Source organism: Xiphias gladius, chromosome 3 (genome assembly GCF_016859285.1).
Source record: "Xiphias gladius isolate SHS-SW01 ecotype Sanya breed wild chromosome 3, ASM1685928v1, whole genome shotgun sequence".
Taxonomy (NCBI): Eukaryota; Metazoa; Chordata; class Actinopteri; order Istiophoriformes; family Xiphiidae; genus Xiphias; species Xiphias gladius.
The window spans coordinates 1,646,888-1,668,502 of NC_053402.1; the positions used below are offsets into that span (position 1 = coordinate 1,646,888).

Consider the following 21,615-nt stretch of genomic DNA (forward strand, 5'->3'; position numbering starts at 1 on the left):
CGGAGACCGGATCATTTGGAGTCGGGGAGGGGTTTCTTTTAGCCGCTCCCGTAGGTGGTCCGGGTGACACGCGGCTGCTTCACTCCGTAGCTTTAGAGGACTTGACTGAACCGAGCTGCGGGTCTGTGACACTCGGACTGACGCGCATGCATGAGCGTCACCGGCGCCCCTGACGGTGGGAGGAGAAGCTCACCGGAGCGCAACAGATACACACACGGGTAGGGTCCATGTCGGTGCGGGTAACCTGCTCACCATGACCCACCGGCCCTGTGCGCTCAGCCAGCTGCTCCAGCTGCTCCAGCTGCTCGCGCTGCTGCTGCCGCACTGTCCGGGGCGCAGCGCCGATCTCGCGGTGGCGGCGGAGTACTCCTCCAAAACCGACTTGGACTACGAGTTCGCGGACTACCGGGGAAAGTGGTGCATCGACGACCACGGCTTCGTCTACGGCATCGGAGAGGTCTACTACCCGAGCCCCACGGCGTGTCCGTGCACGTGCACCGTGGACGGCCCCCTGTGCGTCCGACCCAAGTGTCCCCGCGTCCACCCCCGGTGCACGCGGATCCGATATAAGGGATGCTGTCCGGTGTGCGAGGCTATGGCCAGGGTGTGTGTCTACAGGGGCAGGACGTACCGGCTGCTGGAGGAATTCAGGGTGAGACAGCTCCGACCACCCGCGCCGCCCGGTCCCGCTCACAAGTTGACCGAGCTTCAGGTGCTGCTCAGAGCAGCGTCCCCCGTTTCTATGTGAATTTCCTTGTATGGATGCTGTCGTTTAACCCTCTCTGGCTACTTGATGGCACTTTCTGTCTCGTTTCGTTTGACTGCAGGACATAAAGGGTGCTGGTGAGGGTACTTCACACCAGACCTGATATTCTGCCGTACTCATATGAGCTTGCCAGTGTGTTCGTGCAGGCTACGGCCCATCTGATAGAATATCTGCATGCGGTCCAAGGGCTTCCGCTCTCCCACGGTATGCGCCCTGTTGCCTTTAAGCGCCCGTCGGGTCCAGTGCAGCAGACTACACATGGCGCTTCACCCGTGTGTCATGTTGGTTTGTGCCGTTTTGTCGTTTCTTTTATGAAGAAATGTGCACAGCATATGCGAAACATCGACTGAAAAAACAGGGGTCTCTTTTCCAACATGAATCCATGAGTTCACGTTTAATTGTCTCAAACCACAGATTCAAACTGGTTTTAATACGAAAACCCCAAAATCGCGTCGTCTTCACACCAAAACGTAGAAGGAATACTTTTAGGCACTGTACCGGATCTTGCCCTGCAAATAGTTGAAATAGCTATTTCTCAAAACAGAGCTTAAAGCTGCAGGAATCAATATTTTGATATTAACAGAGGGAAAAATGGCTGTGTGTAATGGGTAGTGACAAATTCACAGGGAATTATCACCAACTGTGCAGTTCCCCCTCAGCTCTACGGTACATTTTAGCTTCTTTCAGCTCGCTGCTTTGGTGTCAAAGTCCTGAAATGTACTGTTTTGGTTCCGTCTCACTGCTGACGTCAATGTAGTTTCTAACCAAGGCAGACGGCTCTTTAAGGGTACACGCACAGTATATGTCAGTGTTGGGTTTTGCAGCTTGTTTCTGCGGCCCCCAATGGGTGAAATAATCCATTGTTGTAGGTTTAAAGGGGCTATATGTAAGTTTTTGCTGTCGCTACATAGCCAACGTTTGCATTAACAGCTGCTTACTTACCAGTTTAGAAGAAACATTGCGAGTTCCGCATCAAACTTCAAGCAAAAGTCAGTGCTAACTCTTGTTTAGCTTCTATTTCTACCACTTTTTTTCCTCTACTTAAGTTCGCACGCTAACCAGCTAGCCCCGGCCCGGCCAGCGTGTCTCGTCGCTTTCCGGTAGCCAGTCACTGTAGCATCCAGGCTGCCCTGGAGTAGTAGCCCTGCTGAGAGGGCGTGATATAACCTCTTGAAAACGCAATGATGGCTGAAACTCCTGGTAAGCGAACCATCACCACCCCCTGTTCCTGGCAAGAGATCACATTCGCCTGCAGAGATAACTTACAAGTAGCACCTTTAAAGCTGCACTAATTAATATTTTTATATCAACAATGGAAATATATGGCTATGTGTAATGTGAAAGTTGTCGATAATAGTGACAAACCCACACCTCTGCAGTTTTCTCTCTGCTCTACGATGCATTTTAGTGTCTTCGAACTCATTGTTTTGGCTCTCATCAACTGTGCTTCCAGCTGCTCTGACAGTTCCTCACACGTATTAAAATCTAATCTGACCATGATACAACCCCCCCCCCCCCCCCCCCGTTGAGAATATGCAGCCTGCTAAATATGAATGAGAGAGTTCATGAGTGAGTTACAAGCCAGGTCCATTAGCTGCTTCCCATTCAGTAATAAAAAGAAGGGCAGCCTTATTAGTGCTGTTGTGTCATCGTGTCAACAAACAGCCACCATGCTGACCTGAAGGCATGTGCTCAGTGGGGATTGAGCGGTGGGAGAACAGGCATTAACTGTGTTTCTATGTAATGATGGTGTATTTAAGAAAGTACATCCAAAAAGTGCAATAACACTGCATACGGATGAGCTGTGTTTGTGTGTGTGTTTGTTGGACACTGACTGCCTGCACACGAGCGTGTGTATGTGCATGTGCTGTACAGGTCTAGTCACGTCCGTTGTGACATACCAGTGAGACTGAGCCTCCCCGTCACCCCCCCCCCCATCATCTCATTTGTCTACTGTAATCACACTAAATTGTCACAATTTAAGAGACAATTCTGATGAATCAATTAGCCTCTTGTAAAAGCTTTAGGTCGATGAAATTGGTGTGTTTCGTGTGTTACAGTTGTCGAGGTGTGAGCGATGTCGCTGCGGGGGCAACAGAGAGGTGTACTGCAGCATTTCGGACTGCCCCGCCCCTCACTGCGTCAACCCCACCTACGAACCCAACCACTGCTGCCCCATCTGTAAGACTGGTAAGTCTCAGTCAGCGCTTTCTCTCTGTCAGTCAAACACTTTGGCCTATGGCAGGGTATCCCTATAACTAATTTCGGGATGTCCATTATTTGCTATTCATGGTCCCTGGAGAACAACTAATAATATTTGGTCCCCCTTTGGTCCTTCTTCTACCAACACTCTGAAACCAAAAATCCTACCCGTACAGACGCAATTGAAACTGTGTAATAGGGATCCTGTGGTGAAAGTTGCTAAACACAGGAATTCTCCTCAGAGGATGAACCTATTCCATTTTGGACACTCAACGAGCCTTCCTCTAGGACCATAAAAATACCAGCCATAAAAAAATACTCAGCACAATCATGTTAACATTTGATTTCAAAACTATTAGAAAAATATTAGAAAATAAATCAATGAGCCACACCGGTGCAGTGGGTGTTCATTCATTACCATGAACACACACACTTCAATTTATATTGACTCTATCCTACAAACACCGTCCTGCTGCCAGAAATACTCACTAGAGGACAGAATGTGTATTAATACACAACTAAAAATAGTCGCCAACAAATGCACTATTTCTCCCTGTTGGAGTAACGTTTGCTTAAAACTGCAATGCCCAGCTGTTGTAGTTGATACATGTCTGTGGATTTATAGCTAATAAAGAAAGAAACAGGTCAGTCCAATACAGCCCAGGCTGAGTCTCAGTTGAGCATACTAGCATGCTAACACCCTCACCACCCTATGAACGCATTTTGCATTAACTGCATATTTGGGCAAAAGTGAGTTAAAACCTTATTCTGATTTTTGTATTGAAAAATCGTTACGGCATTGAAATGTAAAATTTCTGTGGAAACAACGTTTTCAAATTTGCAGTAACAGAGCTGGCAGCCAAAGTGTGGTAATTGCACTGGCTGTGTAGTTGCTGAATTCTGGCTTCGTGTTGCTGCCCAGGCTGCAGTACATGAACTATGGTTTGGTATCTGCAGACTCTGGAAGCTGCTATCACATTTACTGCACTCTTTCTCATAGAGGCCGCAAACTTGACAGCTAAAGCCGGCGTGCTAATGAAGCGAAAGCCAGGTTGTGAGATAGCCGGCTGGCCTGATTAGCCTGATCAATATTATGGCTTGAAAAATCTTTTCTTAATGAGCTTTCTTCTTGGTAATGCAGTTCGATATTCCACAAAGCTAAATGAGGCAGTAGTTAAATCCAATTATGATCAATTCAAACCCCAGCTCAACCCCTGCTAAAACTAACTAGCTTAATAAATGCTGCTATGTCAGCTTTGACTCTAGTGGAATTCATATGATTTGGTGAGGTTAGGCCACGTTTAAATCACACATTTAAATGTATTCAATTATAAATCAATGTATTCTATTAATTTCAATATAAATATTAATAGTAATCAGCTAGACATGCAGCAAAACAGAGAGCTATGAACTTTCAATAATCACATTAATTCTTATTTTTTTAAACTAGTTTTAAAAAAAAACACCTAAATATGAGGATCGCTTTTTGTTGGTAGATGCTACATTTTCCCCTTCTGTGAAATTCTGTGAAGAATATCCAAACACAGACTGCAGTATACACCCATAGAACCTGTTAACGGTTTTAATGTTGTGGCCGCTTGTATGTATATATACATACAAGCAGCTTGCAGCTGGAGCACAAACACGTGTGCTGTCATATCCCATCTCACTGACTCTTTCCTTAAAACACACACACACACACACACACACACACACACACACACACACAGTTGAGCTTGTGCCTCCTGTGTGTGTTATATCCATCATTAGTAAGCTGTCATTGTGACCGCGTGTATCCCTTATCACCCTGTGGCTCTCAGAAGCAGCACCGGTTACGTCACCTCACACACCCGGCAGCTTACAGAGCCACGCCTGTTATGTCATACATGCTTTCAATGCCACTTGCATTTCAAGTCCCTTTCTAACATTGGTGGGATTTGTGTGTGTGTGTGTGTTAGACAACATTAGCAGGGATAATAATAACTCCTGTATTATATGTTGCTTTTTAAGTAAAGTACATAATACTGCCAAAGCCAAAGCAGCTAAACAATCAGAAACGTTACTGAATTGATTCTTTATGACGCCTAAAAGAAATCAATATGTCCAAACTATTTGCTTTCCAGTTGCTTAGCTGATTTCTGCTAGTAGTAGTTAAGTTGTAGTTTCTATTTTAACTGCTCCTCTGCTGGACAGACAGTGGGACAGATGGTTTGGTTTGTTGCGTCACTGCCCCCCCTCCACCCCCACCCCCCCACCACCAAATTTGCCCGTGTCAGCTGTGTTTTATTGAACGCGGTTGGTTCTGGCATCACATGCACTGTACTTCCTGTCCTCCCGCCAACGCGTTGGTAATTGTTTCACGGGGAGCTGCCAAATAAAGGAACCCCCATCTGCGAATGAGAGATGCAAATGGTATCATACGCAGGCTGTTTACATTTCTGATGCATGGTATGTGCATCAGTATGTGCAGTCCAAATAACATTTGACTGCTTTGTTGAAAATATCAGATATGAATATTACAAGCACGTGTTGAAAGGAAAGAGACGTACAGTGGCTTCAGAAAGTATTCAGAGCCCTTCAGGTTTTGCACACTTTATTGTGTTGTAGATTTAATTGTAAATGGGTAAAATTGCAGTTTTGGCCCATCAATCTACATTCAATAACCCATACTGACAAAGTGAAAACAGAAATGTTTGTCTCATCAGGCCAGAGAATCTTAATCCTTGTTCTTTCAGAGTCCTTTAAATGCCATATGGCAAACTCCAAGCAGGCTGTCATCTGCTTTTACTCCAAGTGGCTTATCTCTAACCACCCTACCATAAAGGCCTGATTGATGAAGATGTCGTCCTTCAGGCAGATTCTCCCAGCTCTGCAGCTTCTGAAGCCCTGTTGGAGTAACTGTATGGTTCTTGGTCACCTCCCTGACCAGTGTTTTAATAAATTTGCCAAAAATTCTCAAAACTTTGTCATTAGGGATTATGGAGCAGAGACTGATGGGCAAAAATGGCAATTTTATCCATTTACAGTTAGATCTACAACAAAACAAAGTGTGCAAAAAGTGAAGGGGCCTGAATACTTTCTATAGACACTTCAGGTTCTGCGCAAAGGATTTTTTCAGGGAGGAGACAGTTTCGTTTTACCGCACACTAAAGTTGGTCACTGTAGCTTTTCCAGCATGTCGCTTTATCTTAAGGCCCACCTTTATTAATATCAAACACATGTCAACTCCGGATGAACTTGAACCAAAACTGAAAAAAGACTTTGTTCTGCATTAGACCAATAGTCGCTTTTGAAATTGTTTATGAGGTTCTTTTCTCCCATAACTTGCAGTCTAGAGCCCTATTTAAAGCTGCATTCATTTATTATTATTATCATCTTTTTCTGGTCACTTGGGGAGAGCAGAAACACGTTATAAACAAAAAACGCTAATGTACTAATGTATCACCTCATTTAGCAAACAGATACCTATTTACACATCCAGCAGACCCAAAGTAAAATTAGCATTCATTTGGAGGTGTGTCTCTGACCAAGTCCAATACTCAAACTTGTTTTAGCTCGGTTTTTGATCTCGACCAACTCCTGAGTACTTTAGCTGTTAAATGCTCCACTCTGCTAACTTTGCCACTCGTGAACTCACATTTACAGAATGTAGGTAGTGTACAGTGGGCTTTAAGAGCTTTTAGCTGAACAGCTGGGGTGAAGCAGCACTGACGATAGCAGTGAGAGTAACATTAAAGAACGTAAAACCAAAACAATGCGCTGAAAGATGCTAAAATTCTCCATCAAGCTTAGGGGAACTACAGACTTGCTCTGTGAGGCTGCATATGCTACATGATTAGCAGGTTCACCTTGGTTCATCTTAGTTTCTTGGTGTGGTAGCAGTTAGTTCAGAAAGTCTAGCACATAACCCCCGTAAAACAATTTTTGCACAGATTAGACAAACATGATGTTTAATCACATAATGTATTAATTAGAGATCCTAGGAGGCTGATTTTTGTTATTTCATACCAGGCAAGCTGTTTCCACTTGTTTCTAGTCTTTATGCTAAGCTAAGCAAACCATATTCTGGTTCCAGCTACCTATTTACAGTTTGCGTTATAAGAAAAACACCGCAAGAAGGCTCTTGAAACTTAATCAGGAAACAAGACTTTGTGGCATTCATTCATAACTCTAAAAATGGGTACAAGCTTGTGTTTGCCGACCGAGACTCCAAATACTGATTTCACTATTCAGGTGTGGTGGTGAAGTCTGTTCCCTCCTTGAATAGTGTTTCCCTTTACATTAACCAGACCCCAAACATACTCTAACACCTTACTCTTAGTATGCCTAACCATAACCTAACCAAAGCCGTAACCCCAACCGTGGAGGGGCACACTGAGGGAAGCACTGTTTTAACATGAGCGACACACTATTGCACCAAGAGGGAAGTGCTATTCAAGGAGGGAACCAGACACACTGTACTGTCTTTCCTGAACCTCTAGGTCCCAACTGCTTTGCTGGGAACAGGGTGATCCCAGCAGGGGAGCGTGTGAACACTGATGAGCAAACTGTTTGCTACTGCACCTACCGGGACGGGACATGGCACACCCACCCCCATGCCACCTGCGAACAGCGCCCCCGGCCCAGCCCGACGCCTGACGCCCGAACTGAGCTCCCTAGGGACGAGGACACCAAGGGGAGAGGGGGGAGACCGTTTATTCCTAGACTGGATGTGATACCATGAAGTGGAGTGTTAATTAAGTGTGTCAGACAGCTGCTCTGCAGGTACAAGTAAACTACAGAGAAATGAACTGGGCTTCAATATAACATTACTCAACCTGCACATTTCTGTTGAAAACACAACCGATGAGATTATTTCAGAACAGTTCTGCCGCTAATGCCTAGTGTCCATAGGATACAGCTGCATCGCTTTCTGGTTGAGCCTCGGTTCAGTCGTGGCTCCCTCACGGTTCAAAACGTTTCAGAGGCAGCCACATTTCTAATACAGTTCAGAGCTGTTGTTTTTCCGATATTTTTTTTCATGATCGACAAGCAGAAATACACATTTGCAGCACATTTAGATTTACGACCCCATACCATGTTTCATCTGAATGCCCTGAATAGTGTAGCCAAGCCTGCGTCCGCATTAACACTAGTGAACTCTCCATTTGCCTGGAGTAGATCTGAGGAGTGAGGATCAGAGGTTGTGTGGCATTAAGACGACAGTCTTTAGGGACCGGTCATAAATGTCAGTTTAGCCAATCACACAGTACAGCTGCTGTCATTAACCTGTATTCTTGTTTGTTTTGTCAGAAAATGTTGTGATGATATAACAATGCTGTGATCAGCAGTGCAGTAGCTTGAGAATGACTGGTCAACACAGTATTTACGAGCTGCGATTAAATCCCAATTTCTGCTGGGTCTGTCATCTGACAACGGAAAAAACATCTGAGAATTTGTATAGGTGGTCACAGAGAGAGGAAAGGACTGAACAGAGGATTAACCTGTTGCAAACACCCCCATTTTTGGGCACAAGCCCAAAAATAATGCACCCAACATAAAAAGGTTACTGTTCTTCAACCCTTTTGATTACAGTCAAAACCCTGGTCTCCTTTGAAAACGAACTAACTGAACTTAAGTTGCCGAGGCACAAACATGGTAGAAATGTAAGGGCTTTTTAAAAAAATTTTTATTTGGCCTTGTCTATTTTTTTGGCACAAAAAAGGAATAAAAGGCCTGTACTGGCGACTTTTTTGTGGAAAACACTTTGGAGCCATTGCCACAAGTCTGGACCAATTCCTTCAACAGGTAGAGTCAGAGGACTTACAGCTGTCAAACAATGTAGAATTTGTAAAGGCTGTGTAAAGACTGAGTCCAGTACAGACCAAACACACTTAAAGTTGGGCCACCAAGGCCAAAGTGTCCCTTGGGTGTGATGGAGTATTTTAAAAGGTCAAGGGGGTGTCACTGAGAAGACGAACTGGACTGTGTGTCCCACTCCTCACCAGATGTTGGTTGGGATGTGCTATTTGGTGGTTTGCAAACTCAAAATAAGCAAAAGACAAAGACTGAATACCTCCCTCCCTCACCTTCCCCTTCTCTACATCTCTCGGCCCATTGCTTGTTTGGAAGAGAGCGTTTTGCGGTATAGAGAGCCGAAGCGAAACCAGAACTTCCGGGGTCTGTTCCAGAAGAAGGAACACCCAATTCAAAATCGGGCTGACATTTCCAACTATTCTAATAACTAAAGATAAGGCCTTGGAACAGAGCCTTTCTCCACAGTATCACAGTATCAGCTCAACAGAAGAGGTGAGTCCGTTAACCAGTTCAGGGGTCGCAGTTGGCTCAGACATGTCAGTGATAACAGCAGCACAGAGAGGAGCAAACACTCAGGGGGTTTTTAGACAGCAGAGATTACAACTACAACGTGGAAAAATCAATAGGTGGGCACTAGTGAATTTTACGGATATGGACGAATCCAAGTTACGATTAGTGATGCTAGGTTCGCGAACGATCCGGTTCTTTTCAGCCCCACTTTTGTACAAACGAAGGGAACTGAGTCGTACTTGAGAGCCGTTCTTTTCATCGTTGTGCCCAAATTTGCACAGCATGCCCAAAGTGCTTGGTTCTTGTCGCCAGGTCTATCGTGACTACGGCGCCTTGCCTTCACCGGGGCAACTGTTGCTACCCTCTCATCATCGCCATGCTCTACACTAAATGCTGATTGGCTGACCTGGAAGGTGGTCACAACAGCATTAAAATAACTGATCGTTGATGGCTAGACAGTCCCTGTCTGTGACTTTACGTCAGAGCCTTACGTCAAATTACCACTTCCCCTTTACGTGAAAAGTGAGAACCAGCCAGTCTCAAGAGGTAGACACGTTGGTCAGTCAGTCAGTCATTCGCGATTATAGAGCTATCCAAAAAGAAAAGAAAATAAAGAGAACAATGAACTGGCTCTCGGAAAGGAACACTGCCATAAGATCCAGCTCCCTTCAAAGAGCTGTAATTCCCATCACTAGTTAACAGGATAGTACCTGCCCCTGCTGCACTTGTACTTTTTTCACGGGAGCTGTAGTTTTTTCTGTGTTCACAAAGTAATCAATGATTAACTTTGTTAAAATCACAAAGGTTTCAGTTTCTTCTAGCAACTGCTGTAGTGGATGTCGATTACAGAGCTTATAGCTAGCCCGGATGTGAAATCTGGACTTCATCACTACAGCGTGTTGAGACCATGTCACTTACAAATGAAATACATCTTTAATATTAGTTCTGTCAGCAATTGCAGGCATTTACATTCATTCACAATTGAATTTCACACTTCAATGACGTGAGCTGCTCCAGCAAAAACAAACCGGGCACGTAAGGATAGCGGCGCTGGGGAAGGCGTGTGAGACGCTCCGGACATAGACCCGGTGGACATTGCTACACCAGCTAGAATGGCTGGTCTCCAGAAACGGCAGAGGAGCCAGAACGCAGTGCAGCTATATCTGGTGGACGGTGGCCTTCAGAAATGCTTTGGTGAAACTGTAAAATGATCTACAGTGTGGTGGGTACAGCACCCTTAGAAAAAAAGTCACATTCGGAAATCCACATAGATTCACAGCACACATGACTTTTGGACAACTGGTAGTTATCGTATTTTATTTATTTCAAATAGATGTCCAACTATTGTTTTCAAGTTCTAAAATTATCTTGTCATGCACAAGAATTTATTTCATGTCTTTTTGTATTCATCATATTTTCAGATATAGTCTTTTTTTTCAAACATTTTAAAATTTTGTTTATGTCAATGCACAGAGTGAGACGAGAATTGAACTGTGACATGGAAAATTTGAAATCAGATACTGTACAAATGGACTTTTACAGAATCTCTTTGTTAAAACACTAAGTTAACTGGCATAAAATTGAGGGACAACTACTTTTGATTACTAATTGTTTTTGTCAATTATGATGTAAAAGTGCTAAAATCTCCTTTTTTGTTGTAAATCAAATATTGGGACTGTTTTTCAGACAAAACAAGACACCTGAAGATGTCAGACGGCTCTGTGAACTTGCGATGGTCATTTTTCACTTCTTTCTGACATTTTCACGACTTACAAGTTAATCAATTATTTAGAAACAGGCATTGGGCTGTATGATGCATGAAGAGGAATAAACTGAAAGTGGATGAGTATAAAAGACAGTGAAGAGCCACACAATGATGGGTCTTTTTCCCCACCTGATGCTCGTGTTCACTCACGGCTCTTTAGGAAACTGTCGTTTGCGGTCTCAGTTTACATCCTCATGCACATGGGCCTATCCGTGTCGAGTAGGGGATGCTCTTTCTTGTTGTGACTGTCAGTCTGAGGGTCCAGGTTGGGAAGTTGCGAGAGGTGAATGCATTGGTGATGGCATGGCAGAGGGGTTCAGGTGGTGGCCTGGCTTCTCTCCATGGCCCTGTTGCTTTCCATCTGTAAGCAGAGAGGCCACAGATGTCCAAGTAGACCAGACACGCACATACGGTTCGGAAAATGACTTTGTAAGCGGAAAAACCTGTGATTCATACTTTACCTGGAGTAGCAGATGCTATATTTATATATACAGTATGTAATAGAGTGCATGCCAGTTAAGTGTTTGTCACCCCCACTGTACATGTCAGTCATATTCCTGAGATTTGTGACTTTGTCTTTTTTGTCTTGACCCCTGGTCCTATAATGTCCTCAGATGATTTGGCCTCTTTTAAACTTTTCAAACATTATGGTTGACCATTGTCCGTCCTGTCCTTGTGTTCGGTGCTCAACAGTTAATGTTCTCTGAGCTCACTTCTTCATGGTTGAACTCAAACCAGGTTCAAATGCTCTACAGGCCAGTATTTACTGGTACTCGGGTTTATGAAGTGGTTTGTCTCACTTCAGTCTGAATGCTTTCCTCAACACCCTCTCGATGAGATGTCTGTTCTGTTGTCATCTGTAAGTAGTTCATTGCTTTCTGAAGAACTGGACAGAAGCCTTTACAGGTTTCTATACACCATCTAATGGTAGTAGAGAGGAAGTACATTATGGAGACGCAAAAAAGCTGTTCAGGTAAAACACTGGTGTTAATATTCATATATCAAGTAGGAAGATTGGACCATCCGTTTAGAAAGTAATTTTATGGACGAGCAGAACTAAAGCCCATTTTCAAAAGTGCTTCTGTACAATATGGCATTTTACCCGTTAAACAGCAACCATGTGGACATGTAGAGCACTACACAAGAATCACAGTACATATTAGCAATACATGTCAATACAACTAGGTTTCCATGCTTCATTCACATTTTTCCCCACAAAACCTCAAGTCTGTAACGGTTTTTTTTAAACTTACAAAAGAAATTTGTTCAAATATTACTTATTGTAATTAAGCCTCAAATTCTCCCAAAAACAGTTTCACATCCATATACTACAACAGTAGATCATAGTTCAGCTACATTCCCTTCAAAATATTTTTTCCTCTTCATAAAAGAAGACACAAAGACGCGTAGCTTGATTAACAACAGTTTTTATTGAAAATGAACAGAGGTGCGGGGTCCAGCTCAGGCGATGCTGCCAGCGTTGGAGGCAATCCTGGGCCACAGGTCAGCGCATTCTTTGGCCACTGGGCCTGTGATGGCTGAACCTGCAAATAAGAGAGAGGGAAGGCAGAGTTACTTCAGCTCTGACAATACAAAAACAGTGCTTTGGGGAATCAAAGCACTAACTAATCAATAAAAGCAAAACACGACAAAAAAATAAATCAATACAAGTGAGAGCATTATCGTACTTCCTAGACTTTGGTTGTTCTACAAGCTTAAAGTTGTCCCATCACTGATTGAGATCAGTCAGCCACCGTGCGTCGCTGCCGTCTCACCCACAGTGATGAGCTCAATATTCCCTTCTACGACAACTCACCCAGCCACTGAGCAGACAAAGCAAGTGCTTTTTGAAGGGGGGAATATGTTCCCACCAGCCTACCACCTCTGTCAGCACTATGAGAACACAGTGAAATGAATTTATAACTATAGTGATCTAAACATCCTGCGACTGAAATCAACACTGAGGCAAATTTCTAAAAGAAGAAAACTTTGTATACACTCCGAATCCTTCTCAACACGCACCCACAAACAACAGTTTTTTTATTGGGACAGTGAGAAACTTTACGGGCACAGAACCCGAGGGACTGAGGCATGCATATGCAACTGATAATTCCTGAAAAGGGCTGAACTACTGAAACCAACAATGCCTCGTGACAGGTACCTACCTAGATGCTCTGAATTCTGTGCTTGAGGTTACATACCAATACATAAGCTAAGCTACTACCATCAAATCTATTATTTCCCTGCGTAAATGTGAAGTGAGCAGGACTGAACAAACCCACCTTTCATTTCTCCTTTGTTGTTTACTATGACACCCGCGTTGTCTTCAAAGTAGAGAAACACGCCATCTTTTCGCCGATACGACTTCCGCTGCCGTATCACCACTGCAGGATGCACTGTGGAGAGGGCGAATGGGGTTAATTCAAGTTCATTCAAAGCCACAGAACACACACGCTTGTGTTAACCGGTATTGACTTGGGTGGGAAATACACAGAAAGGGGCACTGCAGAGAGACCGGCAGTGGGAATCAATCGGTAACCTCAATTTAATCCACAAAATTCTACTCAATCACTCTTAAGATAGCAACTGTATTGTTAGTAATTGTGTGCCAGTATGAGTTATTCAGTGGTCTGGCTCAGAAAGCTGTTAATGAGACGGCCAGTCCTTCCGTCGATGGAGTGGGGAGCGGCTCGTTTCAACTGCAACCCTCTCTTCCATGTCATAATACCATGTGTACAACTCCCAACGGTGGAACTTATCTGTTACGTTGAAAATGATGCTCGGTTTCAATACAGACGCCTGGAAACCGCTACTGTACCTCATTAGAACTTGAGTACACCAAACACTCAACCCGCTGTCCAAGTGCGTCTGCAGTCATTTGGGGAGGTTTGTAAAAATGACCTCTTTCAATGCAAGCCGTGTGTAAGTTGTTGCATTTGCCACACAGTAAGTTGACTCTTCAACGTTTACATGAACAGGTGGGAAAATGTTTCCTCTCTTTTGCATTCAAAATGCAGTTTTCAATTCTAATGCCCCCAATATCGTTGTCCTCCCCAAGCACTTAAGTGACAACAAACACCTCAGTGGTTCACTGGGGAGTTAATACACTGGCCTCAATCTCTTAACCCTAGCAGCACAGTAACGTGCAGACACTCACCCTTCTTCCTGAGCTCTGGCTTGCCTTTCTTGACTGTGGCCATGACCATGTCACCCACTCCTGCTGCAGGCAGACGGTTCAGACGTCCCTTGATGCCCTTCACGGAGATGATGTAGAGGTTCTTGGCACCTGAGGACGGAGAACACCCGCATGGGTTAAAGGACAGCATGGGACAAGGGCACAAACAGGAAACGGGTTTCTGAACAACAATGTGGTTCTCGTGTTTAAATTTTTCAGCTTGTCCCATCACTGATTGAGATCAGTCAGCCACCGTGCGTCGCTGCCGTCTCACCCACAGTGATGAGCTCAATATTCCCTTCTACGACAACTCACCCAGCCACTGAGCAGACAAAGCAAGTGCTTTTTGAAGGGGGGGCTGAGAATAAGCTCAACTAAGATACAAACCACACAGTGTGGCAGCATCAATCAAAATCATCAATATAAAGTTATAAGTTTAATATTATTTGAGATGTTTTGAAACATTTACACAACTGCCTGCTAAACTTACCAGCACACACACACAGTTTGTCTACCCATCACAATATAATGGCAACACAATATGAGCTACAGCTTTATCCGTAGCGACTACAAGGGTCAAAAACGATTTCACACGGGTCAAGACTGGTTTTTACACACAAACACCTGTATACGTTTTTATCTTATGAGCGTCACAGCAGGTGAAAGGAAAGCGGGCCTCTATAATTGCTGTTGACAGCATAGTCAAAGAATTTGGACAGGTTTCAATCATTTAAAACTGGGCATTAAAAATGTTAATTTCAACATTTCCAAACAACCAGACCTTCAGGGACCATGTTAGGGAATAGTTACGACATTTCAGACAATACACTTATTTGCTTTCTTGGCGAGAGTAAGAAGATTTCCCTCACGCATCTGTACAGTGAACAGGAAAACATCCAGGAGTTGGTTAACTTAGTAGCAGCTTAGCACACAGACTGGAAACAAGGATCTGTCCGAAGGTACACCTACCAGGAAATCTAAAGCTCACCGATGATCACGTTTCATCCCGTTTGTTTAATTCATAGAAAAACTGAAGTGCAAAAACGACAATTCGGTGTTTTATGTGGGGGAATTTTGGGTCAGAAGCAGCTGCTTCCTGGAGTCTCCGCTGGTAGACTGGCAAGTTATGGTTCCAACTACACATTTAGCGTACAGATGTGAAAGTGCTATTGATCTTCTCATCAAACCGACAGCAAGAAAAGAGATCAAGCGTTATTTCCCCAAATGTCAAAAGGATCCTCTAACTACGACACTACCAGTCATTGCTTAAGAACTCATATAACTCTACCAAGCCACATGCGACTTTTCCGGCCCTTTTCTGTCTCTTTTTCAAAGAGTTCCAGTGCAGAAAGACTTGGTCAGCAAGCTGTGCAGGCAAGTTACCTTCACTATAAGCATTCTCCATGTTTGCCTTCCTTCGACTCCGAATAAATCTCACCTGCACGAAACACTGTTTTCACGTTCGAGCAAAGACCTTAAAAATAGGTTAGCTGAGGGGTACCTGTGTTGTCAGCGCAGTTAATGACTGCTCCCACTGGGAGACCCAGTGAGATGCGGAACTTGGCTCCAGATGAACCACCACGTCCTGTAGGAAGAGGGGAAACACACAGGAATCAGTTCAGCTTATACTACTTCTAAACAACAAATCAGGAAAGTTGGATAATCTTATAAATGAGAAATACACAATTACTACCACACGTTGACATGAGACATTCATTTTGAATGGAGAAAGTACCTGTGTAACTATTTTAGTGTTGCTTTAAAGGTTGATCGTAGCCTTAACAAGTGTTTCCAAGTCCACCCATAGCTGGTCTTTGCTTTAGTCAGCCCTAAAAGTTTTTCGTTAGCCCAGTTTAACCTGCGTGGGTGTCTGAAGGCTAGAGACATGTCTTTGATGCGGTGGTAAAACTAAATCCCTGACAACTGAAAACAAATTCATAGCTTCTCCTTGTGTCCTTATCGCAGGAATGACATGGGGAGAAAATCTCTCCAACAACAAAGAATCGGGGCTGACACAGATGAGCTCAAACAGAGAGAGAAATGCTAACTGCCAGAGAAAATGACCGAGAGAGAAGGATGAGAAAGGAATCAACTGGCTACAGTGTCTCAGTCAGCTGGCAAGTGGCTACGTCCCAGAGAGAAAGTGACCAGCCGACAGAAAGTAGCCAAACATAATAACGTAGTGAGATGTCTACAGAAGGATTTTTTTTATTTTTGTTTAAAAGGCCGTTTTACCAATGTTACCCCGTACGTCCGCAGTGTGAAGGACCCTCTCCGGACGCAGCCCTCAGCTCAGTCAGCATGTTTGTTTCGCACCGATTCTTGCTAATGTTTGAGTGCAGTGTGAAAAACGAGCTGTGGTGTCCCTTCTTCAGCTGCCGCCGTGCATTCATAAACGAAGCTGCCCCGACAGCGACTACGAGTCCGAGTTTGTAACACGGCTGTCCATGATTCACACTGCACACACTATGTACCGGCTGCCTGGCTTTTCCAGGCAGTCTAGTTAACTCGGGTCAATTTCACATTATTGAGAAACACTGTGGTATAAAACCTGCTGTTTGATTTCATTAAAAGGAGGGAAGAAAAAAAAAAACCGGTGCGACATTTAGCAGCTTATGACAATTAAAAGCCCACACAGGGACGGAGCCGGACATTAGCTTAAGCTAGTAGCCCGGTATTCATTACATTTGTTGCACTACTCATCTGTATGTAGCAATGTTTATCTGTATGATCCCGGTTTAATGAACAAATAAACCTGTCCGAAGTTAACAGTTAGCAGCAAATTCAAATTTTCGGCCTCTAGCTATTACTTCATGCCTACATGGCGCTGAAAGCCAAACATGGCTTCCACCAAGTAGCCAGCGAAAATGTCATCGTTAAGAATTCGTATATGCTTTTTTCATGTAATCGATAACTAATCACACGAATATAACGTCTTCCCCGCTCTCTCTCACACAAACAACATTATATTGTCTGGTGTGGCGTAAAAAGAGCTGATGAATGTGGATTTTACAAGGTGGGTTTCATACCTCTCTTAGACATTGCTGCAGCAGAGAAAGAGGAAGGCGGAGAAAGGAATTGTGGGATATAAAGTTGAACGGAACTCAATCCGGGTCATGACGCAGAGACGCGCTGCGTCCAGTGACTATCGGAAACATCGAAAACCCGGAGTTCGCATTTTTACTTTATTTTTGCGATGCCCTCGTACAGATTTTTTGTGAAAAATAATTACGACATCATAACATGGTCTCTTATTTTCCCTCTTCCCGTATTTCAGTTACTCAGTGACGAATCCAAACTACACTGACACAACGTTGTCTTCAAACAATGTGGTTTTTCAATGTTTTCATGTAGACATCATCCCTGTTGCCTTAAGGGCCTGCTGGGAACTTTGCATTTCAGGAAGAGGACTTTTCAAAATAGTGGAAAACTATGTAGGGAGGATTCACCAGTTATGTTTTCTGAAGTTGAAAATCGACCGAGGATCTGAAGTTTTAGAATCGTGAATTATTTTTCACACATTATTATTTACTTCTTTCACTTTACAGGCTGTTGATGTAAATTATTGGTATCAAGGAATTCGGCCACTAGCGACGCCATTTTTTTTTCTGAAAAGGCCGAAATGTAGGTGATGGTGCGCTTCAATGCCAACAACAACGCCACTACTGCAATTATTGTGAGACATTGCATTTTTAAAAAAATCTTTAAAACTCCTTGTAAAAATAAACCCGAAAGGACACAAAAATATTTATATTATTCATAAAATTATATCATTTTAATTTGGACCTTTACCTATAATAACAATGTCCCAGCAGCTCTGATGGGACCGAAGCATCCTGAGGACGGTTTCTATGTCCCAGATGTTTTACTCAATAAACCTGGAATCTGAGTCAGACAGCACAAACCCTGAAGAGTATTTTCACGTAGATCTGACTGATCCTGTCGTCGTGGAGAACAATTTGAAATGATAAATGAAGATACCGCGACTCTGCGGCGTGCGTAAAATGCGCCAAGCTACACTCTCGATTAGTAGATGCACGTACTGATCCTGCTTCTGCCTGGAAAACCTGAAATATGGTTGGAGTGAAAATCAAAAATACCTAATAAGAGTTTTTAATCAGTGAGCTTGTAATGTAGATTTTAGGTCCAAATGTTGCCAAAGCCCGCAAGGAGCCGTTCATGCTAAGACTTAGACCAAATTTCTAGCAAAAAAGTCTGACCGAGGACGCAGTCAGAGCTGGACAGTTTGTCATAGTTAGATATGAACTTGATCTCAGGTCTTTTACAGCTTGTTTGGATGAAACTTTAGATCACAGAGGTGAGATGTGACTGTAAAAACAGATGTTCACAAAATGGACGTCAAGGATTCCATAGTTGCTATGTTTGTATCCAGGTGCATCATCATCCTCTACCTGCACATTGTGGCTGAAGGCTGCAGTCACACCCACTACCTCCAGCTTCTGCAGGGAACCTGCAGCATCATCCACCTGCAGATTCTCGCAGACGGCTGGGACCAAAACCTTCACCGACAGCATGTACCAGACATCTGCAGTCCCCGCCTCCACCTGCAGATTGTGGTAGAAAGCTGAGCTGTGACCTGACCCTCATGCCTTGCCTTGCCGACGACATCCCACCTGGGCGTGCCTCCTTTTGCAGATTTTGCAATGCAAAGCCCCAGCCACCCCCCATTGCCCAGCACCAGCAACCTGCAGCTCTGACTATTTTGGCAAGGCAGACAGCTGAGGCCACAACTAATTACAGTCCAGTAAAATCCTGATCTCCACCTCCTCCCTCCTCCCCCTGTCAGTGCAGCTGTAGCCTCCTACACCTGCAGCAGCACAGCCAGCTGAGAGCCCCCAGCACCTCCACCCTCCACCAGAAATCTGAAATCTGCAGTCCACCCTCAGATTCATATTGATTCATCACGTATACCCAAGCTTCAACCTCCAGCCTGTGCCAGCAACCTGCAGCTCCCTCCACCTGCAGATTCTGGAAGACAGCTGAGGTCAGACCCTCCACTGACAGCCTCTGCCAGAAACCTGCAGCTTCCTCCACCTGCAGAATCTGACAGAAAGCTGAGTCCAGAAACTCCACCTACAGCCTCTACCAGCAAAGTACTGCTTCCTCCACTTGTGGATTGTAGCAGATAACGGAGGGTAGAATCTTCACTTGCAGCCTCTGCCTACAAACTACAGCTCCAACCTCCACTTGCAGAATCTGGCAGACAGCTGAGGCCCAAACCTCCACCCCCACCATCCTCTGCTAGACAGTTAACAAGCCACACTGCACCTGCAACTTCTGCTGCCACCAGCTTCTTCCAGCCTTAAACAGATCCAACATCTTTTTGAAGCCCACATTCAACCAACGCTTGCAGCCTCCACCAGTAACCCGGAGCCCCAACCTCCACCTACAAATGGTTGTTAGTTATGTACAACCCACCTGCAGCCCCCGTCACTCAGCTGTGGTCAGCCTCACACCTGGAACTTCTGTTAGCCAGCTGCATCCTCAGCCACCGCCTCCAGCCTCCAGCCTCCACCACACAGTTCCAACCCACACTCCAACTCCAGAAAACCTGCATCTTAACCCTCCCTCTGGCACTAACAGTCAGATTCAGCCCCACGCTTCACCCGAGATTGTTGCCTCTTCCTGCAAACCTCAAAAACATGACGCAGCTCCACTTCCAGCCTATAGTCTACACGCACCCAACGTCACGGCAGCCGCAGCCACGGCATGATCAGTGAGTATAAAGGTCTACATACTTAAAATATTCAATGAAGACAGGAACAAGTTATCTTTATTTTTCCCAAACTTCATTCCTGTTGTTTTCTTCCCCAGGCCCCTTTCCAACATTGTCCAAAAGCATTTTCAGTCCTTTATTTGGTTCCGTTTTGTCTCATCGCAGGCAAACAGCAGTTGGTCGACCAATGATTATCCCAGAAGCATCAACAGTCTCTGTGTGAGCTGCCAAATATGGTGAAGTCCAAGCTGTGTAACCTGCATGACAGGTCCAACGAAGAGGTCCTACTACACCATGAAGCAGCAGAGGTATGTCACACATTAGTGTTTTTGATGCATTTTAACTAACTAGACAACATTTTAATGCATTTTAGAAATGATCAATCCTAGTCTGAGGCATATTAATGCTTATTTTTCCCTCCTTCCCCCAGGCGATATATGCAGCAGCCGTGACCCCTCATCTGCTTCTGCTTCATCTTATTCCTCAACCCCATCCTCTAAAAACACCAACGACTTCTGTTCCTCTCCCCAACGGAGCGCTCCCCTTCACCCTAAATTGAAGCCCGTCCCAAGTATTACCCTAGATTATTGTGTTTTCAACAAATGCTTTAAAAATAGATTTTGATGATCCTCATACAAGCCCCCACGGCACCTTTTGTGTGATATGTGATGTTACATTTTTGTGTATTATATGGTGAAACAATGCTCTGGTGTCTTTTACATGGAAATTTATTTTGGAATGTACAACACTAAAGCACAAAACCAAGTGACAGGATGGGGGCCTTAAACCGGGTACCCCTTAATTACCTGCCCTTGAAGAGGGCCCCTGTGTCAAAATATGTTTTTAAGACTTGCTTCAATTTTGTTCTTACATGTTTCATAGACCTAGATTCATGAGTTTAACGTGTTATATAATTGCACATTGTACACAGTGCACAGACAGTGTGAGGTATGGGGTTCATAGGGGCCCAGCACCTGACTGTTGGCCTGGGCCCCAAAGCAGGTTAATGAAACCCTGTTTATTGTAACAGTTTTGGGAACAATTGTCTGAAAACATCAATACTGGAGAGTAAACCAGCGCATTGACTCAAGTACTATACTTAAGTCAAGTCTGGAGGTACTCAACTTGCTTAAGTTTATTCATTCTATTATCTGCTCCTTCATTACTTTTGCTCCACTACATTTCAGGAGTCAGTGTTTTACTTTTGTACTCCGTGACTTTTATTTGACACTTACAGTTACACTTTTATTTGATCGTTAAAGTTTGAGGCCCAGACATTTGATCAACTTATAAACTATGATTGATTTTTAAGATTATTGACCCATCAGTATGTCAGGCAGTTAAAATGAGCTCCAACCTTACGGACTACAACATTGATGTTTGTCTAATACATTTACGCATCAATACTGTGTAACCCATAATTTAACATTTCATAATATAAATCAGACAACGGCCCCTCAGTTGCATAATGACTACTTTTACTTTGGATGCTTTAAATACATTTTGCTGATAGTAATTCTGTACTTCTTCTCAAATGAAACTTTAAATTGAGAACTTGCTTTTACTGAACTTGTAGAGCCCCATTCCAACATGTGTGTGTGTTTTGTTGCAGTGTGACGTGCCCATCCACCTGACAGACCACAACTACTGGATGAGGAAGAGAA

The 21,615-nt window shown here is 44.0% G+C and overlaps 2 protein-coding genes and 1 long non-coding RNA gene across 3 annotated transcripts; 2 read left to right on the forward strand and 1 right to left on the reverse strand.

Moving 5' to 3' along the window:
* Window positions 1–253: 253 nt before the first annotated feature.
* Window positions 254–7,691, forward strand: si:dkey-283b1.7 (von Willebrand factor C domain-containing protein 2-like). Its single transcript, XM_040116523.1, has 3 exons — window positions 254–652; window positions 2,827–2,956; window positions 7,450–7,691. The coding sequence occupies exons 1-3, from the start codon at window positions 254–256 to the stop codon at window positions 7,689–7,691; spliced, it is 771 nt and encodes a 256-aa protein (XP_039972457.1).
* Window positions 7,692–12,450: 4,759 nt separating this feature from the next.
* On the reverse strand, window positions 12,451–17,367 carry rpl23 (ribosomal protein L23). Its single transcript, XM_040123925.1, has 5 exons — window positions 17,244–17,367; window positions 15,716–15,799; window positions 14,197–14,325; window positions 13,322–13,435; window positions 12,451–12,583 (listed from the first exon to the last, which is right to left on the reverse strand). Exons 1-5 carry the CDS (start codon window positions 17,254–17,256, stop codon window positions 12,501–12,503), a joined length of 423 nt encoding a protein of 140 aa, XP_039979859.1. The 5' UTR covers window positions 17,257–17,367; the 3' UTR covers window positions 12,451–12,500.
* Window positions 17,368–19,746: 2,379 nt separating this feature from the next.
* Window positions 19,747–20,485, forward strand: LOC120788376. Its single transcript, XR_005707229.1, has 3 exons — window positions 19,747–19,951; window positions 20,117–20,259; window positions 20,382–20,485. It is a non-coding gene; the product is annotated as an uncharacterized LOC120788376 (long non-coding RNA).
* Window positions 20,486–21,615: the final 1,130 nt, after the last annotated feature.

Excerpts from the sequence above, each read along its gene's own strand:
- si:dkey-283b1.7 (XM_040116523.1), top strand. The coding sequence starts at position 254 with ATGACCCACCGGCCCTGTGCGCTCAGCCAGCTGCTCCAGCTGCTCCAG. Across the intron at positions 653-2,826 it reads GGCTGCTGGAGGAATTCAGG|TTGTCGAGGTGTGAGCGATG; the intron begins GTGAGACAGCTC and ends CGTGTGTTACAG. Across the intron at positions 2,957-7,449 it reads CTGCCCCATCTGTAAGACTG|GTCCCAACTGCTTTGCTGGG; the intron begins GTAAGTCTCAGT and ends CTGAACCTCTAG.
- rpl23 (XM_040123925.1), bottom strand. Across the intron at positions 14,326-15,715 it reads TAACTGCGCTGACAACACAG|GTGCCAAGAACCTCTACATC; the intron begins GTACCCCTCAGC and ends CTCCGTCCTCAG. Across the intron at positions 13,436-14,196 it reads GCCAGAGCTCAGGAAGAAGG|TGCATCCTGCAGTGGTGATA; the intron begins GTGAGTGTCTGC and ends CCCTCTCCACAG.